Raw genomic sequence first — 24,015 nt, 5'->3', positions numbered from 1 at the left:
TTGATTACAAAAAATTATCATTTCCAAGAAGCGGTTTAATATAACGTTCACGACATATATATATATTATGTATGTAAAAAATAAGTGTGTACACGTGTCTTACGTCAGAAAGTCAGGTTAGGTTGTGGTTATGTTTAGTAGTGGTAACAATGCTGCTATTTTCCCGCTTATCTTTTGTTATATTTTAATATTTTTTATACTTTAAATAGAAAGAAATAAAAAATGTGTTTATAAATATTTATAGCTTTTTTATAAAGATATTATTGAAAAATTAAGTCAAATGATTTTTGTGAAAGATCAAATTTTTAAATGTGTAATTAAAGTTTTATAAGGAAAAGTTTTTTCGACAATAAAGGAAAATTCTTGCCTGTGTGAGTAAAGTACAGTGATGTCATGTGCATCAAACGTATATTTAATTAATTTAATTAAAAGTGCATAAAAACAACTTGTAACTTGTAAAAGAAATCTTATACAATTCAATTGTACAAAAATTCAATTAAATCTAAAAATCTTAAATATGTATAAGTCTTACAAAACTCGCCACTAATTTTTAAAATTCTTCGACAAGTTAATAATTTTCAATAATATTAATCATTTTAATTCAAATAATTTTTATCAAGTTTTTCTAAAGTTCAATTATTTAAAACATTTTTAAGTAAAAATTCTCCCATTTTAGATAAGATATATAATTTTTAAAAAGTGGTTGAAATTTTTTTTAATCATTTTGCTTTTGCCAAAATTATGAATTCGTAAAAGGTTAGTATTTTCCCAATTTCATTAAAAGAAAACATTTATAATTTTAAACTTTAAAGTAAATTATAAAATTTTATATTTAAAATTCAAAAATGTAATGTACGATCAAGGTTAAACAATTTCAAAAATTGAAAAATAAAAATTAATGAAAAATGCACGCTCCTCCACTTTTTTGGAATATGCTGGTCCACAGTTAATAATTCGCACTGTATATCTTTTAGAAAATCCAAAAGTATTAAATTTATAAAAAAAAATTAAATTGTTTTATCAATTGAAAATTAAGTTTTAAATTTAAGATGGAGAGTAGTCAGTGTTGGACAGTGGTCAGGGTTGAGCAACATCGCGTTTATTTTGTTTTATCACACTAGAGCTATCTGTTTTTGTATGTAAGTATTTGTTAGCAATGTCAGGGAACTTTTCACATACATACGTTGCATTGAAGTGTGCGAACAATAAAGACGTATTATGCGAGTCAGTGCTATACGATCAACAAAAAACTTTTTGTTGTTTCAAAAGAAGACAATTAAGTGCAGAAAAAATATGTCAAAAACAAAGTAACTTAACTAAAATTGTTCATTAAGATGTTATATGAAAATGTGGAACGTAATATGATGTTTGGATCACGCGTATATTTTTGTGTGTGATGTGACGCTAAACGACGCGTGAGTCAGGGTTGAGCCACCAAAAAATTTTGCAATTATGAAGGGGGTTCTTGCAACTTCATTTCCATTGGAAAGAAAGGAAATACAAATTTTTGATAATCTTTTTTCACTTTTCAGAAGGTCATTATTAATCATTTATCTGCATATTTAATTGATTTTCTACAGATGACTACTTTTTTTTTTTTAATTGACTATAACTCCGAAACTTTTGGTCAAATATTTTTACAATGTTCAGTAAAAACATTAAATTTTAGTAGATCTTTCGAACCATAATATATGCGAGAAATCTCAAAATTCTGCCTACAGGGGAAGTTATAGAGAAAAGTCAAAACTATGTTCAACCCTGACTATACACTCCCTTACTATTGCAGTTATATACAGCAGAAGTACTTGCAAAATTAAGTGGGAAATCAACTTTGTAGATACATTTAAGGGGAGATTACGGTGATTTTGAGGCTTTTTTCAAATATATTTTTATAGTAAAACAAAAGAAATTTATTAGTAACAATTTTTTATGATAAAATATACATTTTAACTTTTTTCATTTTTCGCCAACAATTTTGCAACTTAAATTGTTTATAACTTTTATAACCATTAATGGATTTTAAAAATCCTAGTTTACACGAAAACTATACATGTAAGGAACATACTGTTCAAATTTGAAATTAATTGGTTGAATAGTTTTAAAATGAGAGTGTGACAAAGTTGAAAATATGCAGTTTTGAAAAAAACGCGTTTAAAGTTTTTTAAGTAGAAATTAAGCAAAAAAGTGATTCTTACTTAATCGGCAATACCGGCTACATACATAGATCCTTCTTTGGCTTCAAAAAGATCATTTTCAAGTAATCTAATGCCAGTCAAGTAGAAGTGAGTGCCTCTGTGCCATTTACTGCTACCGGACCGGCATAAACGCGTGCGTTCGCACGCTCGGTGAGTTGTTACATGTTGCGACTCAATATTTATATCAGTTCTAGACCTTGGAAATACTTTAGACTAATTTTTCCGTGTTTTTAAATAGTTATACTAACCAAAAATGAAAAAAAAAAATTTCGATTTTTTGAAAAAAATCACCGCAATCTCCCCTTAAGCATTAGTTTTGAAATAGCAACAATAATGTGTTTAAACAATTGTTGTTGAAATTTTTTTAAATAAACCATTATTTATCGCAGTTCTTGTCAATAAAAGTTATAAAATTAAAAAAAAACATCATTTTCCAGATATTTTTAACAACAGTTTTTCAATAACAACAATATATTGTTTAAACAAATTGAAAATGATCTAAAAATACATTTAATAATATTTGTTTAAGTTGTAAATAAAAAATCTTGCAAAAAATACTATAAAAAATATTAATAAACATTTTCTAACGATTTTTCCCTGATTTTGCATTTTTAGGGGTTTTTTGGGGCTTCTCAAACAATAGTTATTATTGAAAAATTCATAAATAAATTATTGGATCTTATTCCTTGAACATTTATCAAGAAAAATAGAGTAGTCCGATAAAATAATATTCATTTTTCATCATTTCATAGCGAATCTACGAAAAAACGTTTTTTTCCCATGCAAAATACATGTAAAAATTCAAGTGCTTTGATGCACCATTAAATATTAATTTTAAAAAAATACGTATCTCTTATTTTTCGATGCTTTACAAAATGAGGGGTTACGAACTTTAAAATTCGAAAATTTGGTTTTTATAAGGACTACCCTAGAGTGGAACTTGCACTGGAACAATTTTTTTTTGCTTCCTTTTTATTTATTATACATAACTTTTTGGAAAAAATGTCACCTTTCAAGCGAAGCTGAAGTACGCAACGTTTATGATAAACGATTTTTAAAGAAAAAATTTTTTAAAATGAAAAATTCTATAATTCAATGGAAATACTAAAAAAATTTGCCCAAATGGGTAAGAACAGAAAAATAAGGATTAGTTTTGAAAAAAAAGGTTGAAAATATTTTTTTTTTGAAAATTTTGTTGCAACTATTCAAAAGTACTTGAAAAATTCTTTAAAATTTATTATATATAAATTAAAATTTTTAAAGTTTTGTCATTGTTATACCGATTTTATCTGGCTTTAACAAAATTTTCGAACTTAAGTATATGTCCAAATGCACTGCATTCTTCTTCTAACTCCAAGCTCTGATATTTTATAAAAAAGGTAACCATTAATTTCAGAAAATACCATATCCGATGTATTAAAGTGTACTCTTTTTGAATATGCTATCGAAAAAAGTTTAAATAATTGTTTATTATTTCTTTTTATTATTCAATTGCAAAATCACAAGATCTTTCATAATTTTTTTTTAAATCTATAAAGTTCGATGGGAAAACATTTTTTTGATTACCATCGAAAGTACATAAATCGTGCTCCAGATAGGTTTTACAATCAGATTTTAAAAATTCAAAATTTCGGATTCAATATGCATAACTCAAAATAAAAAATCTTTCAGATTGTCATGAAACTTGTTATTCTGGGGTTTTTGTGTCATAAAATTTGTATTTAACATAATTAAAATCTTTTTATAAAAAGTTTCACAATAATCCGATCGAATCTTGACTTTTTTCGTTTGCCATATTAGATCTGCCATTTTGATTTTTTTTAAACTAAATTAAAATTCCTGATTAGCGACTCAGAAATTCCTCGAACTCCTTTAGTATTGGAAGTTTTCCTTTCGTGTAGATACTTCATTATTCTTTCCTTAGAATACATAAATACACTTCAAATTTACCATTGACAATTATCTATAATAAACAAAAATGTTTAGATTCATGGAAAAGTTTTTTTTACACTGAAAGAAAAGAATGGTTGAGGTTCCCATTTTTGAGATGACTGTTTTTAGATAGTAAACTATACTGCTGCTAATTTATTAGTTGTGGTTACTATTTTTACTGGTTGGAATAATTATTTTATTAGTTGGTTTAAATAATTAGTTTTTTGGAATAACTATTTAATTAGTTACCTTACTACCAAAATGGTTAGGCTGATCAACTAAATGGTAACAGTAACTAATATAAATTAGCAGAAATACTCTTCCCGGCTGAAAAAACTTGTACAAGAAAATGTACAAGTTAATGTACATGTTCAAGTAATGTTCTTGAACAAGTTCAGCATCCGGTATTGAGACATGTTCTTGTACCAGAACTTGTACAAGATCCTGGACAAGAAAATATACTTCTACAAGAAAATGTTCTTGTACATATTTTTTGTGCAGGTTTCATGTACATTTTCTTGTACCAGATGTAAAACATGTTCTTGTACATGTTCATTTATGTTTTTTAAATTCAAAATTAAAAACTTTAAAGGCTGCGCATTAGTTTTCTTAAGCCGTTACAGCTGTGCAATAATTTTTAGCATGCATAAGTGCAGACTCTTAATAATTATAACTTATTAAAATTTCAATTTTTTTTAGAACATTTTTAAACAAATGTTCTTGTACAAGAACATAAACGTGTTCATGTAAAAGTACTTGTACATGAAACCTGCAAAAAAATATGTACAAGAACATGTCTCAATTCCGGATGCTGAAGTTGTTCAAGAATATTACTTAAACATGTACAAGAAAATGTAGAAGTTCACTAATGAACATGTACAAGAACTTGTACATTTTCTTGTACAAGTTTTTTCAGCCGAGTTACTAACGAAATGGTAATCACAACCAATCGTTCCTCTCAGTGTAAGTAAAATAATATATAAATATTTTTTAGTTTTGAAATTTTTCTTTTCAAAAAAATCAGTTAAAAAAATTAACAATTAAAGTAATTCTAATCATAATTGGTTAAATAATTTTAGAATATTATTATACGATAAATAAATAAAATTTTAACGGTACGCATCTATTTGACATAAAAAATTTATATAACTTTACCGCGTAATAACTTTTCGTGCAAATTGAAATCAGACAATCAGTAATGTTTGTAATTTTACCATTATAGCTTTTTCTTCGTTAGATTGCTTATTAATAATAATGTTATTAATAATAATGACAACTCATTTTTCTACATTTCTTATATTCCTTAGTCAATTTTCATCATTATTCGCATCAGATTTTGATTTTTTGGTATCTCATTTCTCTTACTGTGACTTGCAATACTGTGAATACTGTGATTGCAAGGCAAACTTCCTTTTACCAGTACTTTCTGCTTAAATGGATACTGAAAAACATATTTCAATTTTATATATTAAGTAAGCCGCTCTACACGCAAAAAAAATTGTTCTTTCTTTTTTTAAAAGTCGTCAGCTATTCAAATTTACTAAAATTTTCAATTCAAAATCTCCTGTTTAATGAATTCTAAAAATCTGGACTTTAACTCCTCTGAAATTCAATTATTTTTTAAATTTTTATTTAAAATTCTTCGCCAAGTTAATTATTTTCAATAATTATAATCAAGTACTAAAATTTAATTGTTTAAAATATTTTTTAATTATTCAATTGAAAATTTGTTAATTTTAAAAAATTTAATTTTGAAATATGATAAACTTGAACATTTTCTTAGTTTATTAATCATAATATTATGGCTTTATTTTTTTTTCTGTAAGAAATTAATAATCAAAAGTAGGAGGATTTGGAACTTATTTAGTAACCTCGAATTTTGTACTTCTCAAAAAATATTATTCTCCAAAGAGTATTTAATATTTGACATTAAGACTTACCAAAAGGATACATTTCTTGATTCTATACTAGAAAATGATATAGTTACAGAAATATTCGTCTTTAAAACAATAATCTTATTGCTTGCAACTATTTTTTGGGATCTCCTAAAACTTTGTTGTTTTATAGATATTTTAATATTGATAAACTTTAGTTCCGATTAAAACTTGACGTAAGTGTTTTGCTTCGTTTTGGAAATATAAATAAGTTAAAATTTTTTTATTTAAGAAAGTTAAGTTCCATCTGTCTAGTTTCGAATTACAGGAAATAAATATTAATTTATTAACTTCAAGTGATAATTTAACAATAAAATATTAACCTTTTTTATGTATAAATTTGTAAATTAAATATCTAATATAGAAAACAAATCACTTACGTCAAATAATAGTAACTAAATTATATCAATATTATTAAAATATCTGCAAAACTTCAAATTTTTAGGAAATCCTAAAAAATAGTTACAGCTCTGAAAAATTTCAAACATTTTTCATGAAATAAAATTTTAAATAGGATTCTTGTTTTAAAGATGAATATTTTTTTGCAACTTTTTTATCATTTTCTAGTACAGAATCAAGATAATAATTTGATCCTCAAAGGACAATAACTACAACTGAATATTTAGATTATAAATATACTTACGAAATATATAACAATGCCATCAGAGTCACGAATAATTTCTCTCGTTCTTATATCATATTTGTGAAAATGTTTTTGACAAACAAATGATGATTAACTTATTTTGGTATTTAAAATAATTTCCCATTTTTCTCTTATTTGATCATGAGCGGGTACTTTAAAAAGAATTAATTTTTCGTCTTCGCTATTTTCGCCGCGGGTTTTGCAATTCTTCACACAACAGCATCTTTTCATTTTAAATAATTATGTACATACATTATTTGTTGTTTGTAAAGAATTTTGTTTTTATTTATGTCTACTGAAAATCTCGAATTCAAGAAAGTCGAATATCAAAAATCTCGAATAGCTTTAAACACTGAATATAACATAGAGGGGCATACTCGCCTGAATATAAAGGTCAACGCAGAACAGATTGTCGATAGTTGCTCTCATGAACGTAGTAGCTGTTCACTGCCATCGATGGCAGTAATTCCGGTAATTCCGAATTGGGAGTTAATGGGACCAGCATTATTCGGATTCCCGCTTACATGAGATTTTTTTCGGTTAATAATTTATTATTTATTTATATTTAATAATTTTTCTTTATAATTATTAATAATTTATTTCTTTTACATTTATTTTAGATTATTAAAATTTTATTGCCTTTGAGTTGTAATTTGATAAGAAAAAACACTTTAAATGAAATTTTTTTGGGATATAACACTTCTCCTGATATATCGGATACATGCTTACACGAAATATTTTTCCTAGTGCCTTGAAATCCAATATACGTGGGTTGCACTGTAGATGATTAAAAATTAACAAGATGGTAAAAATTTTGCAAAATAAAAAAAAGTAGGTAAAATTTTTTTGAAAAATGAAAATATAAAAAATTACCGACACAGAAATCTACCTTACCGACTGAGTCAGTAATTTTTTATATTTTCATTTTTAAAAACCTGTTTTACCATTAGTCGCTGAGGTAGATTTCTATGTCGGTAAATATTTTTATTTTTCAAAAAATTTCTTCATCATCAGTCGGTAAGGTAGATTTCTGTGTCGTTATTTTTTTATATTATAATTTTTCAAAAAAAACCTGTTTTACCGTCAATCGGTAAGGTAGATTTTTATGTCGGTTAATTTGTATATTTTCATTTTCCATAAAATTTATTTACCGCCAGTCGGTAAGGTAGATTTTTGTGTTGTTAAATTTTATATTTTCATTTTTTAAGAAACTGTTTACTATCAGTCGGTAAAGTAGATGTCTATGTCGGTAATTTTTTATATTTTTAGTTTTTAAAAAACCTGTTTTACCATCGGTTGGTAAGGTTTCAAAAAATTTTTCGACGTGCCTGAGCTGGGTCCCTCGGACCCAGACAATTTGCTTTTTCATCTACTTTTATTTAAGAAATTTTTTTTTCAAAATCGTTATCAAATTGAACCTCCCAATTCTGTAACTCGTTTAGCGATCGGACGAACGCTCTATTAGTAGTCGGGTAGCAGCGAGCGTCAATGGTTCCCTCGCTGCTACCCGACTACCAATAGAGCGTGCGGCCGAGCGCTAAATGAGTTACACAATTGGAAGGTTCAAGTGTATAAGCTGATGCTATAACGTACATTTTTTTTAAAAGAGAGCATTTTTTATGTACAACTCGGTGTAATACATTATATTGTAGTTCTGGTATTTAAAATTATTTAAAATTCGTCCGCCATATTGAATCCTTCATTATAAATTTTGAAAAACGGACACCGGATTCTTCATCAGCGACCCAAAAACCCCCGAGTAACGATTTTCAAGCGAATATTTTTTGAAAATTTTGCAATTATATTTGCAAAATATTACAATTATAATTTAGAATTAAAATATTCAATATCCTGCTATTAAATCTTGTTTTTTTTATGGAATTTAAGCAGCTGCGTCTAAAGTATTTCCAAGGTCTAAAACTGATATAAATTGAGTAGCAACATGCAACAATTTACCGAGCGCGCGAATGCACGCGTTTATTCTGGTCGGGTAGCAGTAAATGGCTCATTGTCAGAGACTGCACTCACTGCTACTTGACTAGCATTAGATTACTTGAAAATGATCTTTTAGATGCCGAAAAAGGAACTATGTATAGAGCCAAAATCGACGATTGAGTAAGAATCACTTTTTTGTTTAATTTCTACTTAAAAACCTTTAAACGCGTTTTTCTCGAAACTGGAAATTTGTAAACTAGGGTCTTTAAAATCCATTAATATTTTTAAAAGTTATATAAACAATTTAAGTTGCAAAATTCTTGTCGAAAAATGTCAAACTTTTAAAGTGTACCACTTTTGGCAGACATTTTTTAATAGAGTATTTAAAAAAATTAATTTCGACTCTTTAAGATGTATATATTATTATAAAAAATGGTAACTAATAAATATTTTTTTTACCATACAAAAAAAAATCTTTGAAAAAAACCTCGAAATCACCGTAATCTTTTCATAAGCCAATGGAAACTCGGGGCCACGGTGGTAATCGCTCTACTTTCTGTGACTTTACCAACGTAGGTGACGTCACGGTAGACATCTCTATTAAAATCGCTTCAGAAGAAACGCAGAATGTTAAAATATCACGTCTAAAATGTAAGGACTTTTAGATTCGGAAAATTTCTGTTTTACCAGCTTCGCTATTATATATTTTGGTTAGAAAAAGTTTCATCTTTCTTATAAAAATACAAGAAAAGAAGAAAAAATTGCCCAAGAGAGTAAAAACTAAAAAATAATTTTTTCCTTTATTTTTATTTATTTTTTTAATATCGATTTTTGTCAAAATGTCATGTCATTTATAACAAAAATTTCATTTTTCAAAGAAAATTGACTCCGCCAATTACTATTCGGGGGCGCTGATTACAATTCCCATGTCAATTTTTAAAAATTCAAAATGGCAGATCCAATATGGCGGACGAAAAAATTAAAAATTTATCGGATTTACATGAAACATGTTACTAGAGGGTTTTCGGGGTCGCTGATTACGAATATGATGTTAGTTTTTCATTTTTTCTTTAAAATTGAAAATGACGGATCCAATATGGCGTAATTTTTTTTAAAAATGGTCAGTTTTGCTTGAAACTTGTTATTCGGGGATTTTTGGGGTTGCTCATTACAAATATGATGTCAGATTTTCAAAATTTAAAATGGCGGATTCAACGTTGCAAATGTTCCTAAAACGTTTTAGGCAAAAACAAATTGTTGTACTGCAATCATCACTACAACATTTTAGAAATGTTTCTACAACTATAATCTCTATTTTAATCAGCTACCCCGAAAACCCCCTAGCAACAAGTTTTATATAAATTCGTTAAATTTTTTCGTCCGCCATATTGGAACCACTATTTTAAATTTTAAAATTATTGCAAATTTCAAATCAACTTCGTAATCAGCGAGCTCGAAATTCACCTAGCAAGAAATTTTATATAAAACCGAGTAATTTTTAATATTTTTGTACGCCATATTGAAATCGCCATTGTGAAATGTTGAAAACTGACATCTTATTCGTAATTTGCGACCTCAAAAATTTCCGACTATTGATTTATAAGATTGTTATTTGCGCTTTCTGAATTCATTTTTCAATCATATTAAATTTTCTTACTGTTGCCATGTAAAAAAAAGTTCCATGTTTTTTTCGACTTAAAACTAGTAGGATATTATTTCTAACGCACCCTGAGGGACTATTTAGGCAACAAAAAAAAATTCGATTTTTCTAAAGTGCTTGCGTAAATAAAATGTATACAAAATACATGAGGTTCAGATAAAATTTCAAATGATATTTATATTTAAATTTATCGAATTTCATATTTTTTTAAAATAATAAATGATTTTGCGAAAGTCTACTATTTTTTTTGAAGTAAATAATTTTTTCTAAAAGCAGTTATTAATTTATTTGTTTTTAATTCTCATACGTCGTCAATGTAATAGAAAAAAAAATATATTTATTATAAAAAAATTTATTATTTTTTTATAGTATAATAAATGTTAATTAATATAAATTTAAAAATAATGTTTCACTAAACTAAATATTTTTTGTATTTAAAAAATTTAATCTTTTCTAATTTCAGAAAATGAGTCTCGAAACAGATGCAATTTCTTGTTCGCAAATGGCAAATATGTCCAAAGATAAAATAAATTTTACAATATTTCCAACTATTGAGAACAATCTTGATCGACAGGAAAAAATTTCTATAATGTTTCTCTCAACATCAGAGAAGAATTTATTGCAAGCTTATAAAATTATTACAGACTTACTGGAAAAATATGAAAATAATGTACTTTATCAATGGTTCTCAATGGATATTAATAAAGAAAATTGGGAAGAAAAACTCTTGGAGTCATTACTATTAATAAAGAATTTTCAAGTCATTAGGGAATTGGGTTTCACGGGGTCTGAAGAAGAACTTTTTAGAAAACAATTTCAAATTAACGAAAGGGAAGTTTCCCCTAATTTAAACAGAGTATTGAAATCTCTTTACTTTTTATGCGACGATCTTAGCGACGAAGAGACAAAAAAATTAGTTAGTCAATTTGAAGGAATTGATATTCATCATGAGGAACTGGAATTATATTTACTTCATTGGATCCAAATTAATTGTATTACTGTTTCAGGTAGTACTAAAAATGATTAATTTGTTAATAATTATATTATATAAAATATAATTATTAGTTTATTATAAAATAAATAATTTAATTCGAATTTTTACAATTCTAATAACATGGACTTAATTTTAATTTAATTACCTAAATTATTTGTACATATATACAAATGTTTTAGAGTCGAGTGGAAATTTAAAGACACTTCTACAACATCTGAAAAAAATGCATTTTGACATTGACAGTAAAACTTATTTAAGTTTAGAAAATTGGAATGAAAGAGAAAAAAGAAATGAAATCTCAAAAATTCCAAGGAATATGCAAGACGCCTTGCAAAGCTTAGATAACAGTTTACCGATGGATGACAGTTTTACTGAAACGCGAGTTAATAAAGTTGTTCAAAATAAAGATGAAATTTACGATTTTAAGAAAGGTCTTTGCTTTATTATAAATGAAGAAAAATTTGACACAAGGGTAAGAATTTAATAATAATCTGTCAAATAAAAAGTGGAGAAAATGTATTCGATCGAATTAATTTAATGAATCAAATTATTATTAGTGGAATTATTTTTCAGTGGGGTAAGCGAGAGGGATCTCAAAAAGATGTTGAAAAGTTAAAAGAAACTTTCGAAAAATTTGGATATGACATTATCGTTGAAAAGAATTTGACGGAAAAAGAAATTCGTGAAAAATTAAAATCTCTCAGCAATTACACAAAAAAGAATTACGATTGTATTGTTCTTTGTATTTTGAGTCATGGCGAGAAAAGTACGAATCTGCTTGTATAATAAATCTTAGAAATGATATTTTTATCAATTTTTATTATATAATTGAATCTCCTAATTCAATAACACGATCTGCGCTCGGACGCACGCTCTATTGGTAGAGCTTTTATAGGATACTTTTTCTAAAATTAGTTTCCCAACAATTTTTTTTCCAACAACGACAACTTTTACAAAAAAATTTATTTATTATTGAATTGGTAGGTTCAATTGTATAATTGTTAATTTAATTTTTTGACTAATTAAAAACTTTAATTTTACAGGAACGATTGTCACGAAAGATGGAAAATCTTTGTCGCTTGATGATATAAGAAATTTAATTTGCACTATGCAATTAAAAAACGTAGTGAAAATCGTATTAGTCCAAGCTTGTCAAGGGGAGTATTTAGGTACATCGATATATTTGTAAATATTTTGTAATTAACCCCTTGACTGTCGATGGCCCATATATGTCCAAAAAAAGTCGGGCCACCTTTGTGATTTTGGACATATATGTCCATATTAGAAAAAAAATACTAAACATAATTAGAATTGAGTGTCAATGTGTATACTAAGGTTTTCGGGGTCGCTGAATCCGAATTTGAGGTCAGAATTAAAAAATTCAAAATGGTGGACCCAATATGGCGGAAAAATTACAAATTTATTCGATTCGTTCAAAATTCGGTACTCGGGGGTTTTTGGGGTCGCTGAATCCAAATTTGAGGTCAGATTTGGATTCAGCGACCCAAAAAACCCCCCAAGTATCGAATTTTGAACGAATCAAATCAATTAAAAATTTTTTCTCCATATTGGGTCCGCCATTTTGAATTTTTTAAATCTGACCTCAAATTCGGATTCAGCGACCCCAAAAATCTTTAATATGATGATATAAAATTTTTTTGGAAACTTTTTTTTTTACCGTTTTGGGCCCATAAACGATTTTTCTACTCGACTGCGAAGGGGTTAATGTATTTTTTCTTCCACTGCTACTTCCCTCATTTTTTTCACCTTTATCATTGCTTCTATATTCTTAAACTTCTCGATTTGATTTATTTTTTTACAACATTCCACATAGATTTTCACATGAAAAATCCGGGCGGATTTTTTCAGCTGAGGTTCTACCATCCATTTTTCCAAATTCTCCACTCTTATTTTTCAGTGCCCCATTTCTTACCTCCTCCTTTGCATTCTTCAATTCATTTAAAATATTTTTTTAAAATTTGAAACTTAAAAATTTTAATTTCAGGTCACGATACAACTGATGGACCTTCGTCAGAGGAAATTTTATCTGTTAGCGATAGTCCTTATAAACAAAGCACACACAAATTGATGAACAACATTCAATTCGCTGATTTAGCAATGTTTGTTGCGACTATTAAAAATTTTAAAAGTATTAGAAACACCGGCCAAGGTACTAAAAGTGAAAGATTTCCTTATTTTCATACAGAGTGTATCAAAAAACAAGTTGTTCATTTCATGACGATTTAGCTTCCTCATCCGACTTGCATTGCAAGTTTTGCAAGTTTGAAGCAAGCTTGCAATGTCCCACCCTTTGCAAACTTTACAATAAGTCGGCTGCAAGTCTACTGCAAGCTATCTGCAAACTAATTAATTATTAATTTAATTTTAGACACAAGTTCCCTTTAATATGTATTTGAATCCATAGCTGGAAGGTAAAAAAATGTACTGCGCAGCCCTTATATGTTATAGAAATGAACTTGCGTCTGATTTTAGATATTGATGACTGTAATAAGCCTAAAAAATTTCAAGACAATCCATCCAAGTGTATTAGGATGCAGTCCCATGACGGCGAGAATGCAGAATGCAAAGCCGAAAACCATGAGTGCAAAAGAGATGGAAAAATATCGCTATCCTTTTCACTCTCATGATTTTCAACTTTGCATTCTGCATTCGCGCCGTCATGGGACTGCACCCTTAGAGATAATTTGTACACAAGATTTTGTGACATACACACACACATATACATCTGGACATTTGTTTAAAACTTAAAATATATGCATTCTAGATAAAAATAAGCCCATATAACCCATTTTTAAAAAATCGAAAATCGTCACGAATACAAAGCTTCCTCGGGAGGAGAGGAAGCAAAAACCGGGACGGTTGAATATCTCTTGATTTTATTTTAGAGAAAAACGGCAAGGGAAAAAGTTGTTCAGAATAAAAAAATCTATTAAAATATGGGACTCGCGATCAGATCCAAGGACTCAATTTGTTCCTTTACCGGTTTTCTCTAAAATAAAATCTTTAAGAGATATCCAATCTTGGCTTTTTTGATACACTCTGTATACACATAGATATATTCTTCCTTGAGAAGTTTTTCAAAAAATATTAGTTTTAAAGTTATAATCTTTGATATATTCTGAAGAGAACAGCTGATTGGCTGACGAAATGTAAATAAATAAATTAACGTACAACCTATAATTTTTAATGAAATCTGTCAAAATCATAATTAATTAAAGTGAAATTGATTATTAATATGTAGTTGAAATTATATTGATGAATTTAAATTTTTTCTTTTAGGTTCCTGGTTTATTCAAACATTATGTAAAGTACTCGAAGACGAAGAAAGAATCACGTGGAAAAAGTTGTCCCTTAAAGTCAAAAATATAGTTTCTAATCAAAGAGGAGAAGTCTGTGAAGGCAAAATGCGATACCCGAATATTACTCAAATTCCAGAAATTGTTGAAGATAGTTTAACTAAGGATTTTATATTTCAGAAAGTAAGGTCGAAATCAGAAAATTAGATTTTTATTTCATTATTATTATAAGTTTTATTTTGAATGATATTTATAACAATAGTGCAGCGTGATACACGTCGTGATTTTATTTGTATATTAACATTTTAAAGATGTAAAATGATTTACTCGACTCTTTTAATAATTTTCAGTTAATTTAATTTTCTTCTTATGGCTAGTTAATTTTTACTAATTACACAGCCCTTCAAAAAAGAGTGTCGAGGTTCGGAGATCAGAGTACCCTACCCCCATGTATTTTGGGTCGCTGAACATGAATTTATAGTCTATATTTTCATGAAACTTTTTTCTTGTGGCTTCATACTTTACATTCGCCAAGTCACCAACCAATGTAAAGCTGTGGTCATTTGATGAAGAAGCCTTCGGGCCCACTTTCTCATCCTTAGCCGCCGATTCTATGGGTTTTAGAATCCCTGTCTCGTAATTGTTTCTTATCTATGTCTGCCATGACGGCATCTAGGCCGTTATTTAGGGACTTAGCCGGAGAGCGGACAAACTCCGTTGCCCACCGTCACCACGTGGAGGTGCCTTGGACGCAGACACAAATAAGAAATTATTTCACTACTTTGGACTAAAGTTCTATTCGTAGTAGGTAGTTCTTCTTAAATAGCACGTCGCATACAATATACTTACCTCCAAGTAACAAATTCATGAAAATATATCAATCTTTAAGAAAATTTCTTAAAAAATCACCAATTTTCAAAATATTTAACCACTATATTGGATCGGCCATTTTGAATTTTGAAAATCTGACTACAGATTCGTAATCAGCGACCTCGAAAATCCCCGTGTAACAAGTTTCAATCGAATTCAATGAATTTATAAAAATTTCTCCACCTTATTGGATCCGCCATTTTGAATATTGAAAATCTGACTTCAGATTTGTAATCAGCGACCTTGAAAATCCCTGAGTAATAAGTTTCAAGGGAATTCAATAAATTTTTAAAAATTCGTCCGCTATTTTGAATTTTAAAAATCTGACATCAGATTCGTAATCAGCGACCTCAAAAACCCCTGGATATCAAGTTTCATATAAATCCAATTTAAAAAAAAAATTTGACAAGTTTTTTGACGTTAAAAGATATCCAGACCCCCAGGAGCAAAATGAACTTCAAATTCGTGTTCAACGGCCCAAAATTCATGGGGGTAGGGTACTCTGATCCCCGAACCCCGACTTTTTTTGGTGGGGCTGTGTTATCAATTAATTTACATTTTTTGAAAAAAATATTTATTTAAAATTTTCTTCTACAATGAAATATTTATAGAAAATGTAAATCTACAAAATATAAACATTTAGCAAAACTGATTTTTTTTTTGGCATTTTAAAGTCTATAAAAAAATAAAAAAAAAAGAAATAGAGAGACACTAATTATTAGTGTCTCTCTATTTCTCTCTTTCGCGATAATCTATAGCTCACAACGAATCAAAAAAACATTTTAAACGGTTTTACAAAACTAAAATTTTTATAATCTTCTTTTACAATAACAAATATTTGCATCATTTTTAGAAAAAATTAATAACTTAAATTTCGTTTGCTAGAAATTATTGACAATTTTTTGGTAGTCAATGAATATCCACTCTTTTATATAAACTTAATTGTGAAAAAAAAATTTCAAAAATTTTTAATAACAATTTTATAAACAATTTGTAATTGTAATACCGAAATTTTTCGATCTTAATTTTTTTGATGTATCTTTATGTTTTTCGACCTCAGGAATCCAAAAATCACATTTTTAAAAAATGTCGTTCCTTGTGTGTGTATATATATACACTACATTTTCTTAAATATCTCGAATACTATAAGAGCTAAAGGGATTAACACTTTTTTTTTTTCATTTAAAATTTTTTAAAAAATCGTTTTTTGCCCATAAGTTATAAAAAATGTTAGGACACCTATGAATATTTTTCTTTTATTTTGTAGAATTTTTTAAGACGCATTTGTTGAGATGTTAGCGAACATTCTACTGATATTCTATCCAAAGTTATTGAATTTTTAAAAATTAAAGAAAAACGTTTTTTGCCCATAACTTAAAAAAATGAATTGACACCAATAGCTATTTATCTCTAGTTTTGTAGAGTTTTTCAAGACGCATCTTTTAACCTATTATAGCGAATATCCTACTGTTATTTTATCCAGAGTTATTAAGTTTTTGAAATTTAAAATTTTTAAAAACTTACCTTCTTTGCCTTATTTATTAAAAAATATTTATGTATCTTTAAAAGTATTACGAACAACTTGGAGAATATTTAAAAACGAATCAATTGACCTTATTGAACCTTTTATTGTGAAATATTACGAAGTTATTGATGTTAAAAATCTATCTCTGCAAATACCCAAAAATACAACTTAACACCTTCTTAAAATTATTATAATACCAAATAAGTTACCATAAATTGATAAAAAAAAATCTCCATGGGGAAGCAAAGTGTTCATAAAATGAACACAAAAAGTTCATACTTCAACTTGGCAGCGGTTTTTATACTTTCTTTAGCAGAGATTATAATGAAATTTATATGTAACATACCTTGGACTATTGTCTTTATATTCCTGAAAAACAGTCTAGAGCTTAAAAATCTCAACCGATTTTAGAATGTTTTAAAAATTATCTTTAATAAAATTGTAAGAGATCCCTCGATCCCGATATTTGATTTTCAATTTGCACAAATAATTAAGAAAGAAACCGTTTTTTACATATTACTCTTTTTATTTTCAATAAAAATGTAAGTTTTTATGGTTAGGTGCTTAAATTATTAAAATAATAATAATAATAATAACAATTCACTGATTGTGAGTAAATTGTATCCCATCCCATATAACAAATGATAACATTTTCTCGAACTCTCCCTGTACCCCAAAACGTAATTTATGGACGGCGCCAAACACAAATTATAATATTAAGGAATAGAACCTACCACATGGAAGTCCTGGCAATTGAAATTTTTTTTTGCTTGCCGGTGTAATTGAAACTTATTTTTCTATAAATACCAAGTAGGAAATATAAACTGATGCTGATCCGTCGCGTTAACCATAAAATATTACGAATATCGAGTATTGTCAAAATTTTAGAAAAATAAATGGAACGCAAAAACGACTAACTTGAAGTTCGTTCAGACGGAATGAATGAATGAATAGGGAGATTATTATATGTTATTTATTATTTATTATTGTAATATTAACCCGAACTATTTCCCTGAGGCAGACATTTTAATATGACATTACTTTTATATTAATGTAATGTTATGTGCTACTTAGGTGGCTTATTTGTTCAGAAATAAAATTTAATTTTAATAATTATTTGTCGATTAAATTTATCGATATACTTAATTTCTAAATTATCTGAGAATGTTATTGTTAAGTATTACAATTTTAAAAGTTATTTGTGTTAGTTTTAAAATAACTATAATAATAATAAAGGTTTTTAGTTAAATTATATAAAAATGATAACCACGTTATTAATTGTCGAATGTTTGGCGGAAGAAAATAGGTTCATATCGTTTAGAATTAGCGATGAGTTGAGGTAATGACGTGTACTTGAGCAACTGGATATTTAACGCTTTATCAATCTTCTCGTGAGTTATTAATGACATTTGCTGACTCAGTGTATCGGCTTCGAAAGCGGTATCTTCAAAGTTTAATATCCGAAGAACAGAGTCTCTCGTCCAATGTAGTTGATATATATATTATATACATACATACATATAACACTTCTGTCGGCATTCAGGATCCAATATTCGACTCTTGGAGTATAAATAATTACTTCAAAAAAGGTTGATTTAATTTTACGAAAGTATCAATTGGACTCACTATTAAGTGACGGTCAATACTACCAAAAGAAGAAATTAAATTAACTTAAAACACTGATATTATATTAACATGTTTTTTCCGCTAAGAATAATGACTTGCAATTTTACGAAAACTTTGAAATATTAATTAAACAATCTTGTCTACTTTGTGATTTAAATTATAGAATATGGAAAAATTAATTTAGAGTCTTATTTTTCAAAAGGTTTAAGGGAGAAAAGTTGAAAGAATTTACATTACCGTCAAATTAAAAACTTTGGGAGTGTTTAAAACAACGCGCTCTTTCAAAGAAACTAATAAAATAACTCTCTGATTCTGTGATTTGCAATTTCTGCGTTAAACCTTAAAAGATACGATTTAGACAATTCTCCCCTATTTGTCTGGTGGATATGAATATAATATTTCAAGGATCTCTGGTACCGCCCTTGAAATTAAATTTGGCATCACTTTTGAATTTGTTTCCATTAGCTCGACTCGTTGGTGCGGGTTCCCGTTCTGCACTCTAGATAAGCCAAGGCTTTGTACTTTTTAAACGGCGAGAAATTGCGGGAGGGTGAAAATCACACACACACATTCTATTTTCTTTCTTTTTCTCTCCTTCTGACTCTTACTCACTTTATTCGAATGCCTTTAAAACTGAATTGCACCCTTCAGTGAAAGTTCGCGCCACCAAATGAAGTTAAGGGGCGCGCGACGCGCGACAGACAATCCCCCATATTATATATGATATCGATATTTTGTATAATGGCCCTCATAAAATATTTCATCCCGCACTTTTGAGCTTGAAAATATATCAAAATTTTATCCGCAAACTGTGAGTTTTCGTTTTTAAAATGTTATAAGGGTGTATATATATTGTATGACTTTTTGCAGTAGGTCGACAATTTAAAGAGCAAAATCCAGGAATTCAGTTTTTATACATTTATTGCTCGGATCTCATATATAATTTTTAATAATGACTTTCTAAAAGTGTTAATGACATGTCAAATAAATCCTTATTAACGTTATATGGCACGAACACATCACATGTGGAAGAATTTCCAAAATTCTAATAAGTAAACTGTAACGTAAAATAAAGTATTGGTATAAAAATGAAAAAAATATTTTCAATAATTTTGTATAGAATAAAGTAGATATTTATAATTATAGACACATAAAAAACCTGAGCTTAAAAAGAGTCGCATATGTTATGCTATCCTATTTCCTAATCAAAGTTAATTGACATAAATCCCAAGTAGAAATGTGCCACTGGCATAGTACTGACCCAACACTGCCAGTCAGTATAACGGTACTGACTGCCGTACTGGGCCAGTAGTGGACCAACCCTGGCTGGTAACGCTGTCCAGTACTGATTTTGTCCCGCTCACCAGTACTAACGTAGTACTAGAATAATACTGGCATAATACTGGCAAAGTACTCATCCGGACTTAAAATCTCACTTTTTTACAAAATGCTAAAACACGCTTTCCAATGCAAATTTCATCCTTATTAGCTTATTACTCCCATTTTTACCACGAACAGGTAATGTGAAGCCAATAATAGTTAATGTTATTTAGAATATATAAAATATTATTAACAATAAATAATTAAAATACTAATTATCATTTATATTAATTAAATTATTTTATTTTTAATAAATTATTTTACAAAAAATAATTTGTGTTGTAAATTTTTTTATTTTTTTAAATTCATAATATTTAATTTTTTTTACTTTGCACTTATACTTAATTTAATAATTATTTAATAATTGATATTACACATGAACAAATATTGTACTTATAACACTTAAAACTAAGAACGAAAAATCTCGCACGCATGGGGGATCGAACCCTAAACCCTTATGGTGATTCCACAAATGGAACGCGCGTCTGACGCGCGACAATTGATCGTACGTATACGGAGCGTACTTTTCTGTACTACAACAGACGGACTCTCTCGCATAATACGTATACTGCTCCGTATACGTACGATCAATTGTCGCGCGTCAGACGCGCGTTCAATTTCTGGAATCACCATTAGAACGCAAGTCAGATACGCATACCTCACAGCCGCGCTGGCTTGAAGTGCTGACTTGAAGTAGTTCACCTAATACAAAAGTTTTGATTTCAAAGTTTGTATTATCTATTGATCACGAAAATAAAATGAATTTATTCTTAAATTTTTTAAACTCATAAAATTTTTTCAATTTTTACAAAGATTTAATGAAATAAAACTGGATATTAATTTCAGTTAAATATTTTTAATAAATTATTTTTACCGTAAATAATATTAAAACAGACAAAAATGATTGATGAATTACATAAAATTAAAAATAAGTTAATAAAAGACGACTGTAAAATATGAATGGTGAAAAATTTTTTAAATTTAATATTTAATTATTAATAATATTTAAAAATTACAGTGAAAAAATTACATTTGCTTTATTTTTAAAACTATTAGAAAAAAATTCTCAACTTATTGTTATTGTATGCATGATAAATAACTTAATGCACATATTTCAATGAGTACTAAAATAACTAAAAAAACATAAATATATTTTATATAGGTACACTGGAGTCTCCCAAGAGAGGACTTCTGAAGAGAGGACTAAGTAATGACGCGGCGCGGTAAGGAGTGAGGGGGGAAGAGATGGGCGGGATCAGAAAGAGGAACGTGAACTCAGGAGCGTTTGTTTTTAGTGTACCTTTCTCGCGTAGTGTTTTACATACGTAACAGAATGTATTCTGTTAAAAAAAACACATCTCTGTGATACGATATACGGCCCTGGAGTGTTTACAATTTTCGGCGTCAAGGACGAATTCCGTAGAGAGGTCCAAGACTCTTTCTGTCCTCTCTTCGGAGACTCTAGTGTATATAATAATACATTACAATTACATCCAAAATTTTGAGGGAAAGTATTCGAAAGAAATTAATATACATTTTTTAAAATAAAAAATCATCGTTTTCTACCTATTGAAATAATTTAAAGACTTTTTCATTTAATGTTTTTTATCACCGACATAGTACTGATTCGGTGTGAATGACAGTGTACTGCCAGTACTGGTTTTAATATTTTTTTACCTCCGACATAGTACTGATTCGGTGTATTAGTCAGTACACTGCCAGTACTGAAAGTCAATACCGACAGCCAGTATTGGATCAGTACTGCCGTCCCAACAAGAGTAGCAGTAACTACATTTTGGTTAAGTCACTTATTGGTGGCAGTGGCAGTGGCAAGTAGGTGACTCATCCTAAATGCAGATACGGTTATTCTTGTTGGGGCGGCAGAGTACCATGCCGGTGTTTAATTACGGCGAGCTACGGATATTTCTACTTGGGATGCGTAACATTTTTTTATTGTCCAAGTTTGTAGAATTCAGAAAAAAAATTGGTTGTTAAAAAAATTAATTTTTTTAATCTTTTTTTCGATGCTAATTCTTGTCCCTAGTATTGAGCATCATAAGGAAGCTTTTTTAAAAAAATTAAAATATTTCATAAAAATCAAATCAGAATTTAGTTATACTTTAGCAGAAGCAGCAATAGAGTTCTTTATGATTGATTTTTTTGTTTTTACACGTTCATAGCGCCAATTTTACATAGGGAATTACAGAATCTTCATGGGGAAGTCTTTACATATTTTACAAGAAATCAAAAAAATAAAAAAATTTTTTAATTAAATAATGTATGTGCGTCATGGGAAAGCCTCAACATTATGAGGAAGCCATTTGGCCGTCTTTCATTGAATGTGATGTGTAAAAATTATGATAAATGTTTTTAAAAATAATTCACAACATTACAACATATATTTCCATTAAATTTTCATAAATTACCACATAAGTTTCCATAAATTACCCTATAAACTATAAATTTTCAAAATTAGTTTTTAAAATTTTCTTTTATACATTATCAGTTACCTTAAAAATTTCATATATTACCGCATAAATTTCCTGCAATAATTTTTAAATCTTAAATTTTGTTTGTATTACAATTATAAATTACCTCACAAATTTCCATAAATTACCACATAAATTTTCAAAATTATATTTTTTATTTTTAAATTTTGTTTGTTATAATATTAAAAATTATTTCAAATTTTTATTAAGTACCAAAATAGCTCATTATATTACATGCATGCATTTACATCTAATTTGTTTAAAATATACCAAAATTATAAACAATTTGTCCGGCCCATTACAGATATTTCATTCTTGACTATCATACTTGAAAGTTATATTATGATTTTACCCACGTGGAAGCGTTACCGGTAAAATCCGCGGAAAGTCCGCGGAGTGGCTCCGCGGAGTGACTACGCGGAGATTCCGCGGATTTTCCGCAAATTTTTTTTACCGGTAATTTTGTGCGGAATACGTAAAAATTAGGCACTGGCAAATCATAAATGGTCCACCGGGTATCCAGGTGAATGCAGGTCAACATCTTTAGGGAGATTGTGTTAATTAACGAAAATATTACACCAGGAATTCACCATTGTCTGGATCAATTCAGGTCAACATCTTCGGGAAAGCTTACCTCAAATAGTGGAAGTAATACACCAGGAAGTTAAGAAAGTTCCGGGTAGGTCCAGGCAAGTTCTTCGGGAAAATTAGCTTTAAATAGTAATAAAATACACCAGAAAATAGCCTACTTTCCGGATCGATTCAAGTCATCGTTTTCGAAGAAATTAATTTCAAATGTTGAAAAAAGTACTAGAAAATCACCTATTGTATACAGGGCATACTAATAAACTTACCTATTTTGTCGGTAAAACTTCCAAGTTCAAGTTCAAGTCGTCTGACGTTAAAATATTTTCGAGAAACTCTTGGAAATTTTAATTTTCGTTTCTAGAATCCTCCAAGAAAAAGTTTATCAAGATCTACCTGGAATTTATTGACTTCCTAGTGTATTATTTTCACTATTTGAGGTAAACTTTCCTGAAGATGTTGGCCTGAATTGATCCAGACAATGGTGATTTCCTGATGTAATATTTTCGTTAATTAAAACAATCTACCTAAAGATGTTGACCTGCATTCATCTGGATACCCGGTGGACCATTTATGACTTCCTAGTGCTTAATTTTTACTTGTTCCGCACAAAACTACCGGTAAAAAAAATTTGCGGAAAATCCGCGGAATCTCCGCGGAGTCACTCCGCGGAATTTCCGCGGATTTTACCGGTAACGCTTCCACGTGGGTAATTTTAATTGGAAAAAAATTCTATAATAACAGAAACCAAATTGTACGCTACGCGGAGAATCACCCATAGACAAATAAATTTTGTACACGGAGAGAAAAATCAACCTTTTATAGTATAGAAAAATTTACATTTAACGCGCAAAACTTTTATATGCTACATATGCGTAATATTTGAGTAATTTTGGTATAAACTTATGTCTTTTTACTATGAAACTTGTC

The 24,015-nt window shown here is 28.6% G+C and overlaps 1 protein-coding gene and 1 long non-coding RNA gene across 9 annotated transcripts in view; one reads left to right on the top strand and one right to left on the bottom strand.

The window, feature by feature from the left end:
- The first annotated feature begins 114 nt into the window (after positions 1–114).
- Positions 115–24,015, top strand: part of LOC127289513 (caspase-3-like) — a 30,505-nt gene continuing 6,604 nt past the window's right edge. For 3 of the 8 annotated variants that reach the window (XM_051317486.1, XM_051317485.1, XM_051317487.1), the window contains exons 1-7: positions 116–371; positions 10,763–11,306; positions 11,473–11,765; positions 11,867–12,059; positions 12,337–12,462; positions 13,299–13,463; positions 14,594–14,793. In XM_051317486.1, coding sequence (XP_051173443.1) covers positions 10,766–11,306; positions 11,473–11,765; positions 11,867–12,059; positions 12,337–12,462; positions 13,299–13,463; positions 14,594–14,793 — 1,518 coding nt within the window. In that variant the 5' untranslated portion in view covers positions 116–371; positions 10,763–10,765. Of the gene's footprint in view, positions 372–737; positions 757–1,173; positions 1,308–1,327; positions 1,536–10,762; positions 11,307–11,472; positions 11,766–11,866; positions 12,060–12,336; positions 12,463–13,298; positions 13,464–14,593; positions 14,794–21,173; positions 21,230–24,015 lie in introns of those variants that run through there. The other 5 variants (XM_051317488.1, XM_051317481.1, XM_051317484.1 and 2 more) reach the window with 5 other exon arrangements.
- Positions 3,656–7,063, bottom strand: LOC127289515 (uncharacterized). Its single transcript, XR_007844175.1, has 3 exons — positions 6,705–7,063; positions 5,342–5,568; positions 3,656–4,158 (listed from the first exon to the last, which is right to left on the bottom strand). It is a non-coding gene; the product is annotated as an uncharacterized LOC127289515 (long non-coding RNA).

The sequence above is a fragment of the Leptopilina boulardi genome, unplaced genomic scaffold (assembly GCF_019393585.1).
Source record: "Leptopilina boulardi isolate dan_hultmark-lab unplaced genomic scaffold, ZJU_Lbou_2.1 LbouV2_44, whole genome shotgun sequence".
Lineage (NCBI taxonomy): Eukaryota > Metazoa > Arthropoda > Insecta > Hymenoptera > Figitidae > Leptopilina > Leptopilina boulardi.
The sequence above is the reverse complement of the archived record's forward strand: the minus strand, read 5'-3'. Positions and strand labels throughout refer to the sequence as shown.